We start from the raw sequence: 17,181 nt of genomic DNA, 5'->3' as shown, positions 1-17,181 counted from the left end.
TGAGTATTTGCACATCTCTGGGTCAAAGACACATAGTAAAGGTGTACACTTGAGGATACCACCCTGGTGTCAAGGAAGGTAGTGTGGTGTGTCCTGCTACTGATGTTCTAGATCAGAAAGACTTAAATACCTGGAGGAAAAAACCTCAGCTGAGGGCATGGAGTGATCAAAATCAAGTGGTTCGATGATCTTAAAGTTCTAGAGGTAGCAAAGGGCGAAGAGAAGGTCAAAGGTGTAAGGAAATTTGAGGTGTAAGGAGAAAGTGACTCATCTAAACTTATAAGGGACCCTCAGAGTGTAAATATGAACTGGTTTAGATTTAAAGCATTTTACTCCTTCGTAGGATATTCGCTTTTAAATCTCCCAAGGTTGCACTTTGTCAGAAATTCTCCAAGCGTGACAGGCCTCAAGTTTCACAACGTGACACCATCAAAGCTTTCACTCATGAGGACTGTTAATCTCTTGAACGACTCTCTGTTGTATTAAATGAGAGAAACTGGTGTCAGTTCCAAGCCTGAAAAGCTATTTGGCTGCTCATTTGGCCTCCACACATATGGAAGAGTGCTCAGCCATGGTGTTGGTATCCTTACATTCTCCTGTTTAGACCACACACACACACACACACACACACACACACACGCACGCACACGCAAGTCCTGACCAGAGCTTTGACCCCCACGCTCATTTGACGCACTGTAAGCAGTAAGTAGCCTGTAGTACAATGGACCCCCACTGTGTGGCTTCTCATGCTTCTTACGAGGCTGTTCAGTGACAGTGGCCGGGTTCTGTATTGTTTGAAATTGCGCTCTTGCGTCATTCAGTAATGTTTGGTTCGTCATTACAGTCACCACGGGTCAACATGGCTGCCCGAGTGACCGGATCCTCATCTTAAGCCTGAACTCGCCAGCGTGTTCCATTATTTGTCAGATAATTGACCGTGACTTCCTTAACGAGAGTTAAATCCGTCCACCTAATTATGCCGAGTGATCTTGGGCAAGCGTTACCAATGCTGGTGCCTGAGACTCCCAGATTACAAAAGAAGGTTTGATGTGAATCAGTGAAGGATGTCTTCTTAAATCAGACTGGAGTTTTATTGTCTCCGGTGGAATTTAAGAGTTGAATTGGATTGCGTAAACCAAAGATTGCTGCGTGTATAGCCATCATCAACACGGTGTTATATTTTTAGAGTTTATAGCCAGAAAGTGAATTATACAATGACATTCAGTGACTTGCAGTTTGCCAGGTTCTAGCGAAGTCATTCTATCCAGCTAGCACTCAGTAAACATGACTGAAAACCTGGTGTATAATTTTTTGTATTGATAGTTCTAGTCAAAAGTACACAAAAGCAGCTTAAAGTACTTGCTAAGTGGTAGTAATATCAGTTAAGCGGCTAACGTTGGCAAATAATTAATGTCACGTGTTCACGCAACACTAAATAAGCTCTAGGCAAGCGATTTAAACCTACCAGTTCTAGTAAGTATGAAAGCAAGAAAGGACCTGTTGTACCATAATAATGATGGTGCGAGCGCCCTGGGAGAAACGGACAGAAAAGCAGCTTAGCTGATAACCTAGTTGCTAAGTAATAGCAATATCGGTTAACTAGCTAGCATTCAAACAACATTAAACATTCATATCACACTCATTTTTAACTGCAGTTTTAATTGCAAGCTAACTCACCCATTGTTTTGTTTATCTGCTGTGTATGTTTTCTCCATGCAGTGTATAATGGACAGTTATTTAAGAAGATTTAAATTGGGTTAACTATATAAAAATTACACAACAGGTGTCATTTTTAAGACTCAAGAGGGTCTTAGGGGGGCAGGGGGAGTGTCAAACCCCAATAGTCAATGTATATGTGTGTTATAAGACTTGATGTGAAGGAACAGAGCCACCAGTTGCCAGTTATGAAGAGTCCACTGTAATCCACCTCCTACACCCAAACCAGCCTCCGGGCCACAACAGGGTATTGTGTGTCCAACAGATTTGCGCCCCCCCTTTACACCACCCCCAAGGGAGCCTCTGGGCCACTTGGAAATAAATGAAGTCATTGAAGACCATTCTGTAAGTGTAGGAAAATAAAGACAGGCACAGTTTTACTAGACCAGAAGGGCTCGGGGTACAAAGTACACTTTCACTGCAACAGTACTCTAGGCCATTGAAGGTGAAACATGGGTGAATTGACTTCAGTGCAAACAGAGAGAACACAGGGGTGTACTCTACCAGCTCGTTCATACAGTGGAGGCTTTGGTGGGACTCGTGTGGATTCGGCTCTTACCTCAATGCTGTTATTGTGCTGAGATGCAAGCAGCTCGTTGCCTACACACACGCAATGTCAGACTGATGGATCGCTACGGACTGGCAGCTCCTGCATACACCAAATAGCTCTTCTCTCTAACTTAACAAAACTAGCGTGAAGTTGAGGAAGTTGATGAAACGGCAAGAGCAGACAGACATGCATTTCAGGTTTTATCTGTTGTCTGATCTGAGCATAGTGTACCTACCAAGAGACACGTGTGCACTGGACTTTCAGGGATTTTTTTTTTTTTTTTTTTTTTTTTGGGTTGGGGGGGTTCTTGAAGTTGTCACCAGTGGCACCTTTGACGCCAAAGACAGGTTTTGGTTAGATTTTCCCACTATAATCCGCCTCTGTTTCTGTCTTTCTTCCTCAGAATGCAGGACTACAGAAGTGGAAGCCCCTCACGCTGCCACCAGAGCCAGAACGGTACTTCTGCATCATCTACTCTTCTTCTTTCTTGGATTCACTTTAAGTATTAAGATTGTTTGTGTCTGGATGTGTCAGAGTCATTTCCCCAAACTATGGTGTCAGACTCACAAAATATTTCATCATACAGCCATCACGGGATTCATGTGTCCATGTCAAGTGAGAAATAACATGATCGATGGGTTGGTGTGATGCATCCTGGAAAAAAAATGACATTACTGTCACCACCCCATTGTCACCAATTGGTTTATGACGGCATGTCCTGAAGTGTTTTATTCCCCATATACCACAGTAATTTTCCAACAGTTAGAGCTTTATTATTATTTTTTTTATTTTAATTCTCTAGTAAACTACCTACTTTTTATCTGTTTACAGTTACATTTAATGTTGTGGAACTTCCATGAGACAATTTAGTTCCTGTTTTTAATCTTGGTAAAATAGCTATAAACAGTCATTCCCTCACCAGCCTCCCTTTTTTTTTTTTTTTTTTTTTTTTTTTTTTTTTTCTCCCTCTCTCTTGAAGTTAATAAGAAAAAAAAAAAAAAAAACGCAGCTTGTCATGGCAGAGGAGAAAATGGAAAGCTCAAAGCACATGGTGCACAACTTACTGGGCTTTACAAAACCCTGCAGACTCCTCCCATTAATACTAAATAAGCGCCTCCATACAGAAAGCTTCACCACACTAGTGACTAAAGATCTTTGGTAAATAACACACTTTGTTTAATCTGTTAATTATGCGGAAGGTCCACTCTACAAGTCCCTGTGAATGAGTTGTTACTATGGAAACCTTCCGAACAATTCAGTAGCTCTGTGGACAGTATACATGAACGACAAAGGATCTAAATATACTACTTCATACCAAAGTCGTATCTCCTTTAGAGGAGGATAAGACGCATATATATGCAACATGATTGTCCTGATCATTCCAACTTCGGTCGAACTGAAACACTAATTGGAAATTTGCTTGAATATCACCCAGCTCCCCATGCTGTCGGTGGATATTGACGCCATTTGAAGCTAGGAGAAAGAGGAAACGTGGCTTGATGAGGAGAGCTGACCTTTCATAAAGGCACACCCATGATTGTTTAGACCGAATCAAAACTCTCAGCCCTGCTTGTGTGCATTTCATTGAGCTTTATTGGTGATGATGTGGTTGTTGAAAGAAAAAAAAGTGTCTTTCATGCACAAACCTTTTGACGTCATTTTCTGTTCCGAGTACTGAAGCGATATCTCCGCGAGAATCGTGTATAACTAAGAACCAATGCTATGCCAATGTTTTTTTTTTTTTTTTTTTTTTTACATTTTGGAAAGCCTGCATCTGTTATAAAGTCGGCTTTGAAACAAGTCTGGAGATTTTTTTTTTGAAGTCTTAACATTCTCATCATCATTTGATCTCACGACAGTGATTACGTAACAGGACGTGCACCTAATACCAAAGGGCAAAAAAAACCCTTTATCTGGTTATCATGTTAGAAAGCAAAGATCAGTTTAACGATTCCAAACTAATCCCAAACTTATTTTTACAGGAAGACGGTCCTCCTGGAGAAGAAAGAGGATGAAACGTTCGGCTTTGAGCTTCAGGTAAGAGGGTTTTCTTAGTGTGAGTGTTTAACTACATTCCTTCAAAACAGATCTCTAGAAAGGTATAGTGGCAGTTAGTTAAGCGCAGATTGGATTGAACGTTATATTAAAACAAAACTGGGACTATTTGAAACCGGTTTAGACTGGTTTTAGTCACAGAGCGTAATAGTTAGCCTACTGTTAGCTAGCTTGTTTGCAAAGTTGGATAAAGGTTTTATGATGTAGGCTAACTATACTATTACGCCAACCTAAGTTGGATAGTGGTTAGCTAGCTTAATGACACAGTTAGCCTAATGATTACTAGCTTGCTAAAAGACTTGGATAGATTAATGGATTTAATAACAAAATATGACGGTTGAATTGACGTTAGCTCAATTAACTGGCTCTGTTATCTGAGCTAGTTCATTAGCTAAATTAACTAGCGAGCGAGCTTTGGTGCTGTGTTTGCGTTTTAGCTGCAGTCATTTCTATTCTATTTTATTAGTTAAATGTCCTGAAGGTATTTATATTTAAAGATTGAACATAATATTAGTTTCTGAAGAAAGATCCTTCCTTATTGAAAGTTTTTAACCTTGTTTCCCTTCATTTCTTCTTGTTGGCACACACTTTTCACCTCTGGTCCTTGGCAGCATGGCTTTCCCTTACTGTCTCCTGCTCTCCCTTTACAATACTCCCTCTGTGAGGGCTTGTCCTCTGAGCGTTTATGAAGACCTGCATTTATCGGTCACGGTCATGACACTACTGTCTCACTGAGTGTACGCCAGATATTTAGTTTATATTTAGTGGTGGATGGCTCGGGCTATTGTAGGACATTGGACCCCTCCTTTCCTGCTTGGTCTGGTTCAGGATGTGACATCGGGACACTGTGCGATGTCGAGGTTACACAGTGGTATTTTCACATCTTGTGAAGCAAGAATCCATGACTCTGAGACCATTCGACGGTGAAAGAGGAAAGTAGAGACTCAATTTGTAAATGTTTTAAAATCGACGTCAAATTTCATGCTGTAATTCGTTATAACCTCCATGTTTCTGAGCATCTTTACCCGATATGATTCAGGCTTTGGGATCTTGCGTCAGCGAAACGCACTTGATAATAGGCTAAGAATTTGACTACCTTGGTTCTGTGACGTTTGTGGGTGAAAATGAATTTCCCCTTTCTTGTTTCGGTGACATTTTTACCTTTTTTTTTTTTTTTCAGAGTAATTGGAGCGATGAAATAAAGCAGATATTACTCAGATTTACCTCCTTTCTATGACGGTTTACTTTCAAGACACACTCAGCTGTCACATGTGTTAACCTCAAGTACACTGCTGGGGTTTGTGTAGGAAGCGATACCTGAGACTTTTACTCACAACTCAGTCAGATAGTAGATGGGTTTTTTTCTAACAACAAGTTTGTAGGTTCCATTTTCTACTTAACTGGGTACTGTACTCTGGGTATTTCTGAAACTTCCCTTGTGAAAATTCTGTATCATATAGTATGATTTTCTACTGGTAATTTTGTGACACTGTTGATCAAACTGTAATACCATTGTGGTTTTATGTGGTGCATCATAGAATATTACATATTTACCTAGGGAGATCACCACAGTTACCATGGAACTTTGGGACCATGACATGGTTTTACCTATGTTAACGGTTATGTTCTTGATATTGGGTTAATGTTTTACATGGAAGAAGGAACCGTGGTTTAGTTAACTCCCTCAGCATATCCTGGTCAAGGCTTTCCAAATAACTATTCTCCCTTTGTTTATTTATTAGGGTTATAGGTCAGTCTCTAGTTCACTGTTCCCTCATACTGGTCTCTGCTCAAGCCCTTGGTCTCAAGGCCATTTTATCTTGGTCTCTGTCTCTTTCGGTGTGGGTCTTGGACATGTCTTGGTGTGGGTCTTGGACTTGTCTCTGTCTCTTTTGGTGTGGATCTTGGACTTGTCTCTGTCTCTTTTGGTGTGGATCTTGGACTTGTCTCTGTCTCTTTTGGTGTGGATCTTGGGCGTGTCTTGGTGTGGGTCTTGGACATGTCTTGGTGTGGGTCTTGGACTTGTCTCTGTCTCTTTCGGTGTGGGTCTTGGACATGTCTTGGTGTGGGTCTTGGACTTGTCTCTGTCTCTTTCGGTGTGGGTCTTGGACATGTCTTGGTGTGGGTCTTGGACTTGTCTCTGTCTCTTTCGGTGTGGGTCTTGGACATGTCTTGGTGTGGGTCTTGGACTTGTCTCTGTCTCTTTCGGTGTGGGCCTTGGACCTATCGTAGTTGTTGTAGGTCTTGGGCTTGGTCTGGATTTTGGACATGTCTTGACTAAGACAGTCTTAACTACAGCATTATTTGTTTCCTGTTTTTGTGGAACACGAATAACCAAAGTTAACTTAATTTGCATATGTATTCTTATGTAACAGCAAAGAAATACTGCATCCATCATACATCACCTAATAAATAGCAAAGTTTTTCCCAAACATTTCTCCAAGTAATTTCAGTATACTGCGTTTCAGTTGTGCTTGGAATGACCCACTGACCATAGTAGTACAATTATGATGGACATAACGTCGTAATCATAGGTGTTAAACAAAACCGCCTGGTCAAAGTTCAGCATTTCCAAAGCGAATAATCGTAAAAAAGATGTGGTGTTCATTTGAATATGCTTTTTATTCAACCAACGAATTGCTGATGCCATGCAGGACAATAAGCAAATGAGCTTAACAACCGCCTCGATGGTTACAAGACTGCCGTGTCCTCTGTGAGACATTAACGACTGTGCCATCATAACAGAGCTGTTCAATTCGGTAGCACTGCAGTAGGAAGCAGCTTCGCTGTTTTGCATGTGGAAGCGCTACCAGTAATCTGCTAGACTTCCTCTTCCTGTATCGATAGTTTTATCTCCAGTTTTGTGTCCGGCCGCATCTCACTTCCTCCCTGTATAACTCTCGGAGTGTGAACGAGTTGGATCCGAAACCCTTTATAGCTCTCAGTGGATCATGGGGACGTAGTGAACGTTCTGGCGTTCCTGAACGGTCTGGTCCTTCTTGATTCCCTTAGCAGGGCTTCTGCTCTGACCTCAGGATCTGCTGTTTTAACAACATCCTGAAGTGATTCTGTTCCTTACAAAAAAAGTCACTGCAACCAGTTGAGCAACAATCTGCAGGTCAGAGTGTGTCAGATTACGGCAAGACATGTTCTGTTTCTCGTTGGCCTAAACAAAGGAAGAAGAAGAAGAAGAACATGAAGTGACGTTTTGGAAGGCTGAAAAGGTTTGGGGTTGATTTGTTAAATGAGGATGTGACAAACAGTCTGAGGTTACTTGTGAAACTGTCGCTCAATATTCTGACCAGATAAACCATGTGAACGGTGGCCCAGTGTTCAGTACGGAGTGCACTTTCAGCCCATGGTGCCGTTAAAGATACGCACATACAAGTCTCACTTTACAGCAAATGTAGTCAATCAGCCAAGACATTTCCTGTCAATCAGTCAAGACAAGTTTGCACTATTAATTGTATACAGTATGAAGCCAAAGTAGTGGCACTAGTTTAGCATTGTGCAAAGTCCCGTTCAAATCATTACATACTTCCTTCAATAGACTCCAACAGAAAGCAGAATAAAGTACAATTTGGATGGGATAAGATTTCCAGACATATGTCTGTCTATTCCAGACAGTAGGTCACATGACCTTAACATGTATGTGGCTTTGCCTGTGCTAGAAATTTAATCACTTGATTAAAACCTCCCAGAAGCAATGCTTCTCTGATAAGTCATCTAATCATAATCATCAGTTTTATTATTCTGCATTTTAACTCGGCCAGTACTCGGGTTTGTTTTGGTTTCGGTGGCAAAGAGCACTAACTAAAGTGCCGAAGAAAAAGTTTGAAACCTCTTTCCCTACAAAATATAATGGAATGGTTACTAACATATCTTTTTTATATATATATATATATATATATATATATATATATATATATATATATATATATATATATATATATATATATATATATATATATATATATATATATATATATATATATATATTAATATTAGGGCGGCTGTGGCTCAGGTGGTAGAGCGGGTTGCCCACTAATAGGGACGTAGGGTTGGCGGTTCAATTCCCCGCCCACGTGACTCCACATACCGAAGTGTCCTTGGGCAAGACGCTGAACCCCAAGTTGCTCCCGATGGCAAGCTAGCGCCTTGCATGGCAGCTCTGCTACCGTTGGTATTGGTGTGTGTGTGAATGGGGTTGGGGTTAGAAACGGTGTAAAACGCTTTGTAGAACTGCTAAGGTTAAAAAGGACCATTTACCGTGTAATACCGGTGATCATTTCTCCTCCTCATTTTAAAGAAATGCAAATCGAATATGGCTCAAGTCTTCCAGACACACATACGTATGACTGACTGGGACTGGACTAAAATCTTAGAAATACCCGGTTAATAATTACGTTACCTTACCAACACCATGTAAAACTAATCCGTTCCGAATAAGCTTACGGTGCGGACTATACTGAGACGGAACGTAATTCAGCTCTAAAAAGTTTGCTACGGCCGATTTTAGCACCTATTCTTCTGTTCTGTAAATAGCACTGTCAAGTCGTAGAGTGTTAGAAACCACATACGTCTGCGAACTGAACGACATTCCGCACTTTGAAATGACGATTCAAATTTGTTCCTATAAACTTTTCGTGTTTATACACCAGCCTCATAGCTGTAGGGCAAAGCTAAAGAAGCACACTTCAGACACCGGAACCTGTTTTGGCTGAGAGAGAACATTGTGAACATTTCGTTGGTAACCGGCGGTGCGTCTTGAAATCGGCTCGTGCGTATCAAAAACGGGGTGTAAGAATACTTGTCGGTTATATCTGCTCTATAGTAAGTCCGTATGAGTCATAGTTTTGTTGGCGAAACTACACGGTGGACAGGCCCTTCTTACCTACAAACTCTTTCCTCTGTGTTTACATGAATGATCCCTGCGTACGTTTACTCATGGGCTGGATAGCAAATGTCCTCGGGCTCATTTGTTTAATTTTCCTATACTTCTCGTTTATTTGTTACAGACATACGGGCTGCACCACCAGGACGAGAACTCTGTGGAGATGTGCACGTTTGTCTGCAAAGTCCATGAGGACAGTCCGGCAAAGCAGGCAGGCCTTAAAATGGGTAAGTGTGTGTAAAGTGTTTAGTTAGGCCGTCTGGTTCTAAACTGGTATTTGGCACATGGATGCGAAATAACAGTAATAAGAAGGAATGGCCAGGAAAGATAAAAGACTGATGGAAATAATAACCATTTTTCAGTGCTTATGCAGGAGCAGGCACTCTTTTATACCGATACTGCCTTGTCACTGTGGGCCAAATTTCCTTTGGCAGAGTACCAGCGCAGAATAACTAAAGCCTGCACTGTGAGGGGAACTTAAACCAGGTTTACTTTGTACTCCGCCCCGTCTTGTTTTGTGACCCGGAGGCCTCCTGTCACTGTATCAACACTGGAGCAGATGCGTGGCAGCCTGCTGTTTAGGGAAAGGCAAATATCACCAACGTGTGTTACCTGTTTTTCAGTCAACAAACCCTGCAGCCGTCTGGTAGTAATCCCACATGATGTTCAGGACTTCCCCGGTCACGCGGTTAAGCCGGATGCTGCTGTCGCTCATGGTTACTCAAGACACATAAACTTCATCATAATTACTTCATTACTTAATTATTCATCCTGAACACTACTTCCATGAACAAACCTATGATGCTAGATGATGTGTTTTGATTTGTTTTTTTTAGTAACACAAAATGACTTGATTTCTACAGTCGCTTTGTTTTTATGCTCTCTGACGCATCTCGTCTATTTTTACTCGAGTGTGGCGAAGGTTAGTCGAACACAGTCCTGTCGTGTATGTAAAGTCCTAGACATTGTCCTACAGATAATTGCGATTATATAATGACATGTTTTTGCTATAATTATATTTTCTTTTCATGACGTCGCTATTAATTTATGAGCATGACTGTAGTTTAATTACACACACAGACACACAGAGCTATTTATCAACACTGAACAGTAAATTTATGTTCACCTTTTTAGTCTGTAGAAATGTTCATATATATATAAAAATAAAATTAGTCAGGGAGAAAGTTCAAGATTTCTTTCTTGGGAACAAAAAAATGAATTTATTCTCTGAAGCAAGGGACAGACATGAGCACAAAGTGTTTTTGGGAAGTGTAAATCTTTAGCGTATTCATGTTGCACCATCCACATCAGCACAAATCACAAGTGCAGAAGCTCCAAGCAGAAGTACGGTGTCAGGATGAGTCAGGACGGTCCCGAGGGCAATCGAAAAAAAACAATTAATCACAATCCCTTCGAATAATCACTATCGGACTTTAAAATAAAAAAAAAGTTGAGACTGTGTGATTACATAACAATCGTTTATAGTCGTCTTATTAACGTTACAGGAGCTCGGCTCACTTTTATTTTCTATAAACGTTCCAGTCAGTGAACCCTCTGAGACCAGAGGTTATCTGCTGACTTTGAGTGCTGACACATGAACACAATCGAATATGTGCAGTTTCTGTGCCTTTGTCACATCATCTTCGATACAACAAACATTCATGACGTTGCGCTTTTTTATTTCTCCCCCCCCCCCCCCCTTCTATCTGGTCACTGATCAGCTGGTGTAAACCATGACAATGATTCGACTATAAAACAAACCGATGAGAGATCAGCTATGAAGCAGCTTACCCCGCAGTTTCATTTCCTACATTCCCTGCATGCTTTGCTCTATTGTCCTCCTCGACCTGCCTCTCGGACCTTCGTGATCTCATTGTGTTTGGCAGAAAGGCTTAGGGTTTGAAAGGAAATCTGACATTACATCTCAATCTTTGAAACTTTGGTGAAATTAAGCGTGTGTGTGTGTGTGTGTGTGTGTGTGTGTAGGAAGTAAGGCAGTCCCTAAAAACTGCACCTTTATAGACTTTGGCACAAACACAGATTGACTTTAGAGTGTATTGGTAAGGAGGTGAACCTGTTCCAGGTGCCAGTTACAGGAGGCACACACACATTCGTTAAAAAGTCTTGCATGTAGTAGAAGCCACAAAGTGACCCGCATTTGGATATAATACAAACCGTGAATTATTGCTGCAACTGAACAAACCAGCCGAGATCGTTTCGCTTAACAGTAGTTTAATGGATTCAGTATTTTAAAAAATAAATAAAAAATTAATAATAATAAAAAAAAAAGTCAGACAGAAAATATTTCAAGAAATTCTCTTTGTCTGCTCGGAGGAGAAATTCCAGTCTCGTCGGTATTCCAGGCTGAAAATGGGGTTTTTAAAACGAGAGACAACAATTTGTCCCTTGTCATATGACCAGTGAGAGTGTAAGATGATAACATGCATACTTCAGTACACGTGAAGCCAGCCAGCCGCATCACAGGGCAGCCATACACAAGTGATCTCTATCTGCCCTCTTCCACATACACAACCTCATAGGCTCCCACAATTAGCTAGTGTCGGTTAGATCGACAGGACGGAGTGATCTCCCGACAATAGTGCGAGCGAATGCTACACCTTATTTATTTATTTATTTATTTATTTATTTTGAATACCGCTCTTCTGACTTATTGATTCGCAGGTGACACCATCGCCAGCATCAACGAAACCTCCGTTGAAGGATTTCGCCACAAGGACATCGTCCAGCTCATCAGATCGTCCGGCAACAGCGTGAGGTGAGCACGCGCTCTCTCTTTTTTTTTTTTTTTTTTTTTTTTTTTTTTTTTTTTTTTTAAATAAACCAAGGCACAAATCTGCTTCCTCTGTGATTTGACTCCAGATTACTCCACTTAGTCCCAGTGATTTGGTATGTTAGGACTTGATTAAAACCACACACGCTTTCCGGCTAATAAAAGGTTGGTTTCTGTTGCTCTTTTTTTCAAAAAGAGCCGTAAAAATAAACTAACCCTTCTTTATAAATTGAAAGAGGAGGGGGGTGTTACGTGAACCACATGAACGGGAAAGCGTGCACGGCTTTCCTTTGTGCATGGCTGTTAACGCCATTTCTTTCTTGTTTACAGCACCACTTCGTGCCTTAATCAGCAAAGCAAATCAACCCAGTGAGAAAAGAAAGGAAAAGAAAAAAAAAAAGTCCCTTCGATTTCGTGTCTTGAAATCGGATACACGTGTAGGAGTAAATGCTTGTAAATCGCTAAGCTCAGACTCCGACGCCGGGTGTGTGTCGTGCAGGGTTTCGTGTTAAACCTGAGGTTTAAACACGGCTGTTCGATTATTTTTTTTTTTTTGTTATGTGTAGAGTGAAACGCAGGAAGCAATTAGTCACGGTACTAACGTGTAGTTTATCTGTGTTGCGTTTTCATTTCCAGGTTGGAGACTGTCTACAGTAACACTATAAGGAAAGCAGAACTTGAAGCCCGCCTACAGTATTTAAAGGTAAAAACAAACGCACAAGCTTTCTGATTAAACCCAAAGTCCTACACATACTGTAATTCATCAGGAAGGTGAAAAAGCCTGCCTTGTGGCTTTCTCTGCATGCCGGTTGCAATACGCATGAACTGTGCACACGCGCACACACACACACACACACACACACACACACACACACACACACACCATCGCATGCATGCCAGCCCCACCCGTCCACCTCGCACCCCACCTGTTGCCATGTGCCTGTGCCCTCCTAATCCCCCCCCCCCCAACATACCAGTATACAGCTGAACGAGCACATTTCGAACAGAAGTGCCGCTCACACACACCCTCTTCTCAGCACAAGCTGCTCTGGTGAAGCAGCTAAAGCAGAAGTGAGTTTAACGCCATCATGATCGTGATCTCAGTTTGCAAAAACCACATCATAAAAATGTCACTATCACTGTCAGTTATTTATACCATAGCACTCCTTATAATGCAAGTGAACATTAAATGGAAAATAAATCAAAATAAGTTCTTCAATTAATAAAAATTGTTTAGGGTGGTAACAGTAAGTCTGCTTCACACAGGGCTGCATTACACCCCTCTGTAGTTCAGTATTTTCCTAAACCAGCACTCCGTGTCATGTTCGCTTCCTTACACACGCCATGTACTAGAGCTACAAGGTTCATTTGGGTACGATGCGACCCTCTTGGACAAACCAGTTGCTTTTCGTCTTGGCGCAAGACGTAAAGCCCCGCCTCCTGTTTCGAAGATTTAATCGTACCAACATGGACGACAATAGAGTTTCACCTTTAAGTTGTAAATCCGTGGTGTTTGTTTATTTATTTATTTATTTATTTATTTACAATATTTGAAAAATAAAATGAATAGAAGCGAGTTAATGATTTCGAGATTTGGGCACGTGTCTGTAGGATTCAGGGTGAGGGAGACTTCAGTTACTTTGTTTTATATATCTGAAGTAAGTACTGACATCCGAAACGAGTAACGGGAACACAAGCATAGACATGGGAAGCGTTTCGCATTGTATTCAGCTAAAACTCACCACTTCTCCCCCCCCCCCCCCCCCCTTTTGGTTAGAAAAGCCTCATGGTTGAAATCATATGCTCTCTGTGTCATGCAAAAATGTCATTCTGTAGACACGCCCACTTTGTCACTAACTGCTTTGTCATTCTGTGTCCTCAGCAAACGCTGCATGAGAAGTGGGATGAGTACAGATCACTGATGGTGCAGGAGCAAAGACTTGTTCACGGTGAGACTTCATTAGCGTTTACGAGTCATTGTGAAACAGCGTCTTGTGATGGCGTCTGTGCAGAGGCGGAGTGTGTAATAATATATATATATATATATATAATATAATCACGCCGTCGTGTGCATGCTGGTGGGAAAAGAGTGCAGCAAGTCAGCCACATGCAGCTCTGTGTGTGTGTTCTCACCTCTGCGCGTATATAGTCATAATGTCTGGCTCACAGTCCATCTGCTTCTGCTAAAATAGTGAGGTTTTAAGAGCAGTTGCTCCATTAGTGGCTGTGGGCGCGCACTTCATTTCTTTCTTGTTCCTCTGTTTTAGTTTTAAATGCAAACTTTGGCCATACGAGACAATTTGAAAAAAACCGTGGACTAATAAAACGTTTTGTAAGCTTGAGGAGGCGATATTAAGAGTGAAGGAAAAACACATTTTTTAAATGATTGAGTGCAAAATGCAGAACATTCAAAAAAGGCAATAGGAAAAGTTCATAGTTCTCAATACTGCAGGCTTTTGAGACTGAACTGAAGTATTTCTCTTTTGCATATATTTCAACAATTGAATGAAAGTTCGAGCATTTTAAAACCCCGATTACCCAGTCGTCGTCCCCCCTCTCCCCCCCCCCCCCCGAAACCATAGATGATGCAAACTTTTGCACTGAACTTTTACATAAGGACGCCCAATAGATACAGTAATATGCAATAATTCTCTTTAGCCTGTTTAAACCATTTTAATAGTAAGAGTTTGTTTGGTAAGACCAGAGTTGTTGTGTTTTTTTTGTTTTTTTCTTCCTGACATATTTTGTCTCTGCTCACAGGCATCGTGATGAGCGACGTGGCCGTGTACGAGTCTCTAGAGTCGGCCGGTGTATACGGAAGTCTGGGTGCTCCGAGCCCCCTGACCTCCCACTCCCTCCGCTGCACAGGCAGCACCAACAGCAGCGCGAGCCACCTGAGCGAGGATGACCCGCTCTACCACACGTGCCTCTACCAGCCCAATAACATCAAAGGAGACGGCGATGACACCAGTGACGGCTCCGTTACCCTCGAGGAAAGGCCACAGCGGACACGTAACCGTCTGCTCCGGCCCACCAGCGAGTTCTTTGCCTCGGCCAAGACATCGCTGAGCCGCAGCGCCAGCACACGCAGCTACCTGAGGGGCTCGTCGTCGTCGGCATCATCGTCGTCCTCGGTGCCTGGTGGAGAAAAGCAGCAGCAGTGTGGCGCGTTCAACTCGCTGCAGAGGAAACCCAAACGCACAAGCATCAGACGCAGGCTGCTCAAATACATCCCGGGTCTGAACCGAGCTCTAGAGGAGGAGGAGAGCAAACTGTGAAGGAGAAAAAAATAAATAAAAAGACTCGCACAAAGCCAAAAACTGCAATCTAAACACCAGGAACATGCCTTCGAATCATAAAACTTATAAGACACCAACTCTTTATAAGATGAACAAGCAAAAATGAGTCTATATAAAACAATCTTAATGGGGTATGTCATTTCTAATGGGAACATTTATCCATCTTCAGTTATTAGAAAACACTTAGTGCTTACAGTATAACTACTACAAAACAGACTTTTTTTTTTCACTAGATCCCCTTTGTTAAATGTGAAATGTTGAAAAACTGTGTTCTGAAACTATACTGAAGTTGCCTTTTGTTCAGTTCCTGTTAGTATTTATACCGTCGCAAACGCACCATTTTGAATGACGTTTTCAAACAGACGTCACGAAGAACCAGGGGCGTATCCTTTAGTCATTTATACACGCAAAGATTCAAAGACCAAAACTTAAGTCATAGGGACCAAAACTCCCAGTGTACAAAACCAAAGCAACCACAATGTGTTAAGTGTCTGCTTATTTTCAGCACTCCACGTTACTCTGTGCTGTTAAAAACCTGACAATCATGTGCAGTCAGTGAGCAGTCGTACTGTATATAATTTAAAAAAAAAAATAATTTATTTATTTATTTTCACTTGTTTTTTTGTTTTTTTTATATATACAAAATGAAGGGCTTTCTGTTGTGTTTTTTTAATTCTGTGATTTAAGGGCCTTTTTTTTTTTTAAGTGTCTTTATTTTTGGCATATATTGTATTCATCCATGTCTTTTCTACTCTGGAAAAAAAAAAAAACAACCCTCAAAATAAATGTGTGATATCAGTTCTGTCTTGCATGTCCTCACTTCACACCTCCTACAGGAGCCATTTGTTGGGTGTTTTTATTTAATTATTTATTTATATTTCAGTTTGCATCCATGCTATTTTTTCAGATTTCCTGAAATGACTTGTTCATTAAAGCTGCTAGTGACATCATTACGTTTATTGTATAAATAAAGATTTTGGAGAGAGTATTTCTAGGAAAAAACACACCCAAGACAACACTTTAGTGACGGTTATGAATTATTATTATTATTATTATTTTAGTGTGTTTTTAGTTCTTTATGAAGATTAGAATAGTAGTACCAAGAGAATTTTGAGATTATGAGGACATTCGCCTTAAAAACTTTGAGTCAATGTGAGTCAAAATATATATAAATATATATTTACATTTTAAGTACTAGGTTTAGGGTTGGGTGTAGTAGGTATCGCTAACCAGACTTCAAGCTAGACATGACTTGTTACTAAACGTTGCTAATAAGTGTCTACTGCAAACACCCAACCATTATTCAACCATTATATTTTTTAATAAAATTCTCATTACTTCTAAAGAAGTGATGTGGATGTTTCTCAATTCCGTAGCTACTTCGACAACAGTGTTGGGGAAAACGATGTATGGAAGTGAATATAGCAAATGGTTTTGAACTTGCATGATCCTGAAGCTTGTGGCCAGAAAAGTGTACAAAAGATATCAGACTCCGTGAGGTGTGGCTGAAGTGTCTCAAGACTAAGACTAATTGAAACAGGGCTGGCCGGTGTAAACATATCTCCTCCAAGAAGAAAAAAATAAAAGGTCATATTTGTTGAATCAACATTGTCTAGACACATTTTGAACTTTTTTTTTTAGATGCAAGAATGATGGTTAGGAACAAATACATCTTAAAAAGAAGCAAGGCCTGGGCTGATTTCTTTCTAGCCCAGACTGTAGCCTAGTGCCAGTAGTGTCAGATGATTACACAACGTGAAATGCCTCCTAGATTTGATATCCGATTTAGTCCAGCCCTCTTCACTGACACACCCACAACATGTCATCACTGAAAGCAGTGAAAAATACAATACTGGTGTAACAACAGAATAAGCAC

At 41.0% G+C, this 17,181-nt stretch overlaps 1 protein-coding gene across 1 annotated transcript in view; it reads left to right on the top strand.

The window, feature by feature from the left end:
• Nucleotides 1-16,328, top strand: part of tamalin (trafficking regulator and scaffold protein tamalin) — a 17,888-nt gene extending 1,560 nt beyond the window's left edge. The window contains exons 2-8 of the mRNA XM_053643023.1: nucleotides 2,670-2,722; nucleotides 4,249-4,303; nucleotides 9,340-9,442; nucleotides 11,898-11,991; nucleotides 12,643-12,709; nucleotides 13,889-13,955; nucleotides 14,767-16,328. Of these exons, the coding sequence (XP_053498998.1) occupies nucleotides 2,670-2,722; nucleotides 4,249-4,303; nucleotides 9,340-9,442; nucleotides 11,898-11,991; nucleotides 12,643-12,709; nucleotides 13,889-13,955; nucleotides 14,767-15,284 (957 nt within the window). The 3' untranslated portion in view covers nucleotides 15,285-16,328. The remainder of the gene's footprint in view (nucleotides 1-2,669; nucleotides 2,723-4,248; nucleotides 4,304-9,339; nucleotides 9,443-11,897; nucleotides 11,992-12,642; nucleotides 12,710-13,888; nucleotides 13,956-14,766) is intronic.
• Nucleotides 16,329-17,181: the final 853 nt, after the last annotated feature.

The sequence above is a fragment of the Ictalurus furcatus genome, chromosome 15, assembly GCF_023375685.1.
Source record: "Ictalurus furcatus strain D&B chromosome 15, Billie_1.0, whole genome shotgun sequence".
Classification (NCBI taxonomy): Eukaryota; Metazoa; Chordata; class Actinopteri; order Siluriformes; family Ictaluridae; genus Ictalurus; species Ictalurus furcatus.
The sequence above is the reverse complement of the archived record's forward strand: the minus strand, read 5'-3'. Positions and strand labels throughout refer to the sequence as shown.